The 6,788-nt window shown below is 41.0% G+C and overlaps 1 protein-coding gene across 3 annotated transcripts; it reads right to left on the bottom strand.

Annotated features, from left to right (window-relative positions):
• Nucleotides 1-247: 247 nt before the first annotated feature.
• On the bottom strand, nt 248-4,087 carry LOC148851385 (uncharacterized). 3 transcript variants are annotated; one of them, XM_088943668.1, is made up of 3 exons: nt 3,794-4,053; nt 2,106-2,352; nt 248-1,869 (listed from the first exon to the last, which is right to left on the bottom strand). In XM_088943668.1, exon 3 carries the CDS (start codon nt 1,594-1,596, stop codon nt 547-549), a length of 1,050 nt encoding a protein of 349 aa, XP_088799794.1. In that variant the 5' UTR covers nt 1,597-1,869; nt 2,106-2,352; nt 3,794-4,053; the 3' UTR covers nt 248-546. The 3 variants fall into 3 exon arrangements, with proteins under 3 accessions (XP_088799794.1, XP_088799795.1, XP_088799796.1); XM_088943669.1 differs by lacking the exon at nt 2,106-2,352 and having other exon boundaries at nt 3,794-4,087; XM_088943670.1 differs by having other exon boundaries at nt 248-2,352; nt 3,794-4,054.
• Between the last annotated feature and the right edge of the window lie 2,701 nt (nt 4,088-6,788).

Here is a 6,788-nt window from a genome sequence, read left to right on the forward strand (position 1 = left end):
GCACGAGTGTCTGTAATTTCGCCATTTGCCAATCACGGTTAATTTCGTCAACACTTTGCACCCTTGACAAGTACATCGAATGCAGACTCTCCCTCCATCTTCCTCGTCCCCTTTCTGAGGGTCTGTGCCGAACAATTGTTCTCAAACAAAACATCAGGAATTCAATTCAAAGGGAGGTTCAAAATCATGTTCTCGAATGCTCGTAGCTTCATAAACCATAATATAAAAGCTGTAACACAAGAAAATATAACTTCTCAACAAGAATAAGAAGAGAAAGAATATTTTATTAATTTTGTCCCTTATGAGTCATTTTGGAAAGAATAATCAATGATGCAAAGGAAGTAACAAAAGAAGTCGCTTGAGACTGACTAGCATCCAAAGTGTTTTGGATTTCCGTTGACTAGCATCTATAAGTTGACTATATGTGTGTGTTTGCCTGTAGCTGTATGAGAACTCTCCGACATGGCTGGGACCAAAAAAAAAAGGAGAAAAACCAAAACAAAACTGTAAACAACAGATCAAAGGATGGAACACTCGAACCCAAAACTATGTGTGTACAGCCCTGATTGTAGGTATGGGCATCCGGAATGTGTCCGAATTAGATACTCTCCTCCAGCTGTTGCAATACGCAAAAAACTCGCGACAAGCTCCAGAACCAATCTCGACGGATGTTGTCACCTCAGGCATCGACGATGCTAATATCATCATTCTCGACTCTTTCAGCACTGCCTTCTGTAGATATTCTGTAATGCCGGCACCTTCGTCATGTAGCTGCTGCTGCTGCTGCTGCTGGGGCTTCTCCTCTTCACCACCGTTGTCATGTACATCTACTACATCTTCATTCTCCTCCTCATCTGCCTCCGCAACTTGGGCTGCAACCTTTTCGGTTTTCTCCGTTTCGCTGTCAAGATCAAGCTCGATATCATCATTGAGGCAATTATCCTTCACCGTAGTAGTATGTGGAACAGTGACAACATCGTCGTGGCCACAGTCGCCATCATCATCGAGAGGGATAAGCTGCAAAATCAAACGACCATTGGTCCTGTGTGCGCGGAAGTATTCATAATGCTTCACCTTCTCTTTTGTTATGATCAAACGGCCATCGTCTGTTCTGTACCTCTTGAATACGAAGGGCATACGACCCTGTAAGTTTTCCGTTCGAGCCAGCAAAGGTATAGGTGGGGGGAATTCCCTCCTCCCATATTGCTGTTGATGATGGCGATGGTAGTAAGCTTCCGCTTTCTCTTCCTTCTCTTTTTCCTCCTCTTCCCCATCCTCCTGCTTTTCCTCCTCCCTCTTGTCGTCGCATTCGGGAGCATAGTCTGTTTCAGTGGTACCACCAGTAGTGCTTGCCGTAAAAGAAGAGGAGGAGGCGGGTAAAATGTTGCGACTTATGATACAGCAAGGGACTTTAAGATAGGATTTCTCTTGGGAGGAGGAGGTTAGGGCCTTAAGACCGAGCTCAAAATGTTGCCGCATGATCGAGGATTTAAGATCGCACGACTGTGAACGCCTCGAATACCACGCCACAGTTCCGTATACTACCAAAGCGATGAATTTTGCCTTACTCAATAGTGGCGATGAATCTCTGAACATGTTTTCTTCTCTAAAACCTTCAATACAGAGTGAAGGGAGATGGTGTACAACAGATTGGAGTGGAGTTGTCTCAAGTGTGCTGCATGGTGGAGAGAGTGGAGGGACACCCTGGCATTATTTATGAAGGACTCCTTCCCGACTCAGAGAAAGTAGAGCAAGAGAGAGGATTTTCGAAAACACCAGTTATCGAAAGGGGAGACTTCAAGGCCAGCTAAGGGGAGGCGACGTGATGACGCCATGTATATATGAACCAGCTTTCATTCAATTATTAACCTGTAAGACAGAAATAAACAACAATTAACACCAGAATATAAAATAAGAAAACCAGACTATAATTTATAATCCTGGACCGAGAATTTTCTTTTTCTTTTCCATATTTTTTTTTATGATGATGGTCTAGACTCTAGACTGTGCACGTGGTATCCAAAGCATAATAAATAAATAGAACAATTTGTGGAAGGAATTTTTTTCGGAAATAATTAATAAGCAAGCAAAAGTCCAGAAGAAACCACTCGGTCACTGTGCATCCGAGAGAGGAAAGTCCATCTCCTTTCACTGTATGGTGTGGCTGTATCTATGGCCGAATAAATGATCAGGGCACAGAACTAGGACTCTAGGGTTCATGCACAGAAGCCGCCGTATTGGAATCTTCCCACGCTACTTTCACAACAATTGCTATGATTTTGAACGTTCGCCACCGTTGGGTCGAAATCCAACCTAGGGAGGACAGCTTCTCGGCTTCTGGCCCGGTCCCTTCTGAAATTATGCTAAAAGCCATTTATTCATTAACAAAAGGGAACAGATGGTACACTGGTACAGTCTAGCAGTATACATGTGGCTATGTCTATAGCTCCAAGTGGTGCCAAAATCACATACACGTGGTGACAAGTAGTCAGAGGCCCAACAGACCGACGGCCTCCCCAAGGAAAGTTCTCGTTTCCTTGGGGCTTGATGGCAAGATATACATACACGGACTACAGCTGGAGTTTAGGAGAGACCCACTACCATACCACCAAACTCAGCAGAGCCCAAATAGTCTGGACTCTAGACTGGGACTGGACTAGTGGGGGGCATACAGATACAGATTTGCAGAGAGCTAAAAAGAACTAATTTCATTTTTAGAGAGAGAACAGAGAATGCAAATTGCAGTCATCAACATCCCTAGCCATCTCTCTCTCGCTCGCTGTGAAAAGAGACAAATTGCTGGAACAATCCAGTCATGGTAGACCAATCACAATTTTGAGCAACAGTGACATTACAATGACCATGGTGCCCTTCTGGGCTTCTACCTCGACCACAATTTGTATTTTGGCAGCACCGCATCTTTAGGGACCCTTTGGTCAATTCAGCTGAACCCTATGATCCAAAACAGACCTTTTTGGTGTCACTATTTGTTCTATTTTTTTCCGATATTTTTATATGTGTTTTCGATAAGAAAATATTATTATCAAAACAAGAAAACAAGCAAACCAGAAAAGATTGGAGTCGGACTGAATTTGGATTTGCTCTTCCCAAGATGTTCCCAATGCACGGCTGCAAAAGGCTGTGAGAACGGTGTGAGTACCAAATCCGGTCTCTGTTCGCCTCTATACTTGCATGAATGAAACCCTAAACACGTAAAACTAAAACCTAATAATAGAAACCAGCCATTTATTCAACGCATTTAAAGCCCAGGAACAGATCTGCATTATTTTCTTTTATTTTAATGGCGATTAATGTATATGGACAGAATTTCGTTAGAGTTATCAGTTCCCGGCGGGTGCACCGGCGACCTGAAAACAGTTTATAATGTTAATAAAAAAAAGAACAAAAAATGTGATCGAATGTTCTGATCGGAATACTTGCATATCTAAACAAACAGAAAGATAAAAGAAAAATTGAAATAAGAAAACAGAACAGATGATAAACCCGAGTCTAGGGTTTCGATTCGTTTGTGTCAAAACCAAATGCGAGTTCGGAGTCGAAGACCAAAAACAAAATTTAAAGAAAGCGATCGTCTCTTTTCACTTGTTTTAGCAAGACAAGAAATAGAAGCCATGATCAAAGAACTAAAGCATCAGAAGCAACGATCAAATCTTGGCAGAATGCACTTATCCAAAGATAGCGAATAGCTATAAAAAGAACGAACCTTGAAACGAAAAGGAACCAGAGAAAACAAAGATCTTCACTGAAAGAAGAAAAGCTAAAAAGATCTTACCCTAGGCAGCGAAGGATCAGCCATTTCCACTTATCCATCCACGTCTCAGCCAAGACAGCCCAACTTAAGAGTGCAGAAGAACTTGGAAGCAAGACAAAGGGAGGCTATATTTATAATGTGATTTTCCATTCTTCCAAGATCAAGATACAAGAATCAAGATAAATTCGTCCACTCTCTCTCTCCTCTTCTCTTTCGTTTCAAGGAAATCCGCATGTTTTTTCTGTTCTTTCCTCTTTCTTTGCAATTTTATTTTGTTAAGATAGAAGCAAATCCCCAATCAAATCCTTCTCATAGGCGAACTTCCCGGGAATGGGTTGGATTAAGTTAAATGCACGTCGTTCAAAGCTTTCTTGGTAAACAACGTGGTTTAAAGTTTAAGGGCAGTTTGGTACTTTGATGATACAAGAGTGGAGCAGAGAGCTTCCTACACGAATATCTTATTCTTGCTACGTGGAAAAATATTGACTTTGTGATATATTAGCGGGGACCCGTACGATGGACGGGTTCTTGTCAAAAAACTTCTAATTCGGACCCGTACGATGTACTGGTTCTTGTAAAAAAACTTCTAATTCGGACCCGTGTGGTGCACGGGGATATGCTAATTCTCAATTGAAGTTAGTTTTAATTTTTGTTAATTTTGCTTAGGTACTTTTCAATTTATACTTATTTTTATTCTTGGGTTTTTAAGGTGAAATCATTTAAATTAATAATAATTAATTTGATATTAATTAAAACAGCTCCAAATAATAAGTATTGAATATTTTTTCACGGGTGGAACAAACAGCTTCCTACACAAATATCTTATTCTTGCCACGTGGAAAGATATTGACTTTGTAATATGCTAGCAGGGACCTGTGCATCACAATAAAACTACACAATTATTTTATATTTTAACTTTTTTAAATAATTAATAATTATTTATTATTTTAATAATAATATTTTAAGAAATTTTGACAAGATGATTGTTTTTTATTTTTTGAAAACAAAAGTCAAATCGACAAAAACTATATAATTTCCAATCATATTGTCGAACAGCCCCTAATATTCATGAATATGGTAGGGAAGTCCCCACATAATCTCTACAGATCAACTAGCTTAATTGATCAGTTAATTTTACATAATTCGTGAGAAATAATACATTGCAATAGGAAATAGCCAAATTTAGTTTGCTTCTGTATTTAACATATTCATGAATCAGTTGTAACTTGTATGCATTAGATTTATTAAGCGAAAGTTAAAGAATAGAAAGAGTGATTTACTAAAATACCATTTATAGTTTAATGAATTTAATAAAATCTATCATATAATTAGCATTTTATTAAAGCACCACTTATAATTTGCAATAGAATTTAATTAATCTTTTATTAGATGACAGTAGAAAATAAAAATGTTGATACTAATATTCATTTAAATAAATTTAATCAAAAGAAAATAAAAGTAAAATACTATTTTTCCCTTAAACACGAACAACCACTCTATTGGCTATATTTGGTCAAGTTTGTTTTCTATACAAAAAAGTGTTACAGGTATTTTTAGAATAAAAAATCATGGACCCAATGGCGAAACAAACACTCCTTAATGAAGGGTTCATTAAGTAAATAAGTTGTAAAATATATGAGATGCTTTAGTAAAATAAAAACTAAGGTAGGTTTAAGTAAATATATAAAACTATAAGGTGTGCTATATAAAACTCAGTAATACCGAGGCCAGCAGCACCAACGTCGAGCCCACTAAGAAGTAGCGAAGGCATTGCCGAGCTCGCCGAACTACCACTCGCGACCTGCCCAAGCTCAGAGGTAAGGTAGATGTAAGTTTGGGCAAGGTAAAAGTTACACCACTTCTTTCAGTTCCCTCCCCCTTGACACCAGAGCTCCTTGTTGTCCCCTTGCCAAGGGACTTCAAGCTCCCCCCGCTGGACAAGTACAATGGGTCCTTCGATCCCAATGACCACGTGGACGCCTTTCAGTCCCAGATGCATCTGGCCAAAGCGAACGAGTCTTGCATGTGCGTGGCCTTCTCCACCACTTTCAAAGGAGTAGCCCACACTTCGGCCCGAGGACCCAAGAGAGCCTACTTAGCATAGTCCAAAGGGAAGGAGAGTCCATCCGGAACTGCATTAAGCGGTTTAATGACACTTGCTTGCAGATACCCGACCTAGACCTTGTAGTTCGGCTCACTGTGGTCAAGCGGGGCATCACCCACAAGCAGTTCAAGTGGCACGTGGTTGTCAACCAACCCAAGACCGTGACCGAGTTCCTTGAACTCGCAGATCGATTCATAGGGACAGAGGAGGAGATCAACCAAAAGGGCGAGCTGGCCCTTGAAAAAGGAAAATGGGAATCGGAGCCCCCAGTTCCAAGTGACAGCAAGAAGAAGAAGGACCAAGCTTGGGGGGCAAAGCCAATTCAGTCTTTCCGAGCTCCGGCAGCAGAAAGGGATTATACGCCCCTCAATGCAAAGTGGGTCGAGATACTCATGGTGATCAAGGACGCCCTATATGTGAAGTGGCCACATCGGATAAAGGCCAATCCCACTATTAGGAATAAAAATTTGTATTGTAGTTTCCATAGAGATCACAGTCATAGTATCGAAAATTGTAAAAACCTCCGCGACGAGATAGAAGAACTCATCCATTGTGGATATCTGAGAAATTTTGTACAGAACATTAATAATAATAAAGCAGGCCGGCAGGGGGAGCAGAATAAAGAGGCTCCCGAGTCCAGCAGACAAGCAGAACAGCTGCAGAGGCATCCTCCCCATGAGAGACCAGTCCGGGCGACCATCCACGTAATTGTTGGAGGATCAATAGTCGCAGGCTGCACTTCGGCTGCAGCTTGGTCATCAGCCCGCGAGGCCACCAGGGAAGAGCTTAACCCCCCGAACAGGCCAAGGGTGGAAGAACCAATCTTCTTCACAGAAGATGATGCACGAGGGGTCCATTATCCCCATGATGACGTGCTGGTCATAAAGATAAAAATCAATGACTTTGAGGTCA

The sequence above is a fragment of the Nelumbo lutea genome, chromosome 5 (assembly GCF_056320005.1).
Source record: "Nelumbo lutea isolate HS-2025 chromosome 5, American lotus-T2T, whole genome shotgun sequence".
Lineage (NCBI taxonomy): Eukaryota > Viridiplantae > Streptophyta > Magnoliopsida > Proteales > Nelumbonaceae > Nelumbo > Nelumbo lutea.

Bases quoted from the DNA above. Each gene is read 5' to 3' on its own strand.
- LOC148851385 (XM_088943669.1), bottom strand. From the start codon at position 1,596: ATGTTCAGAGATTCATCGCCACTATTGAGTAAGGCAAAATTCATCGCT.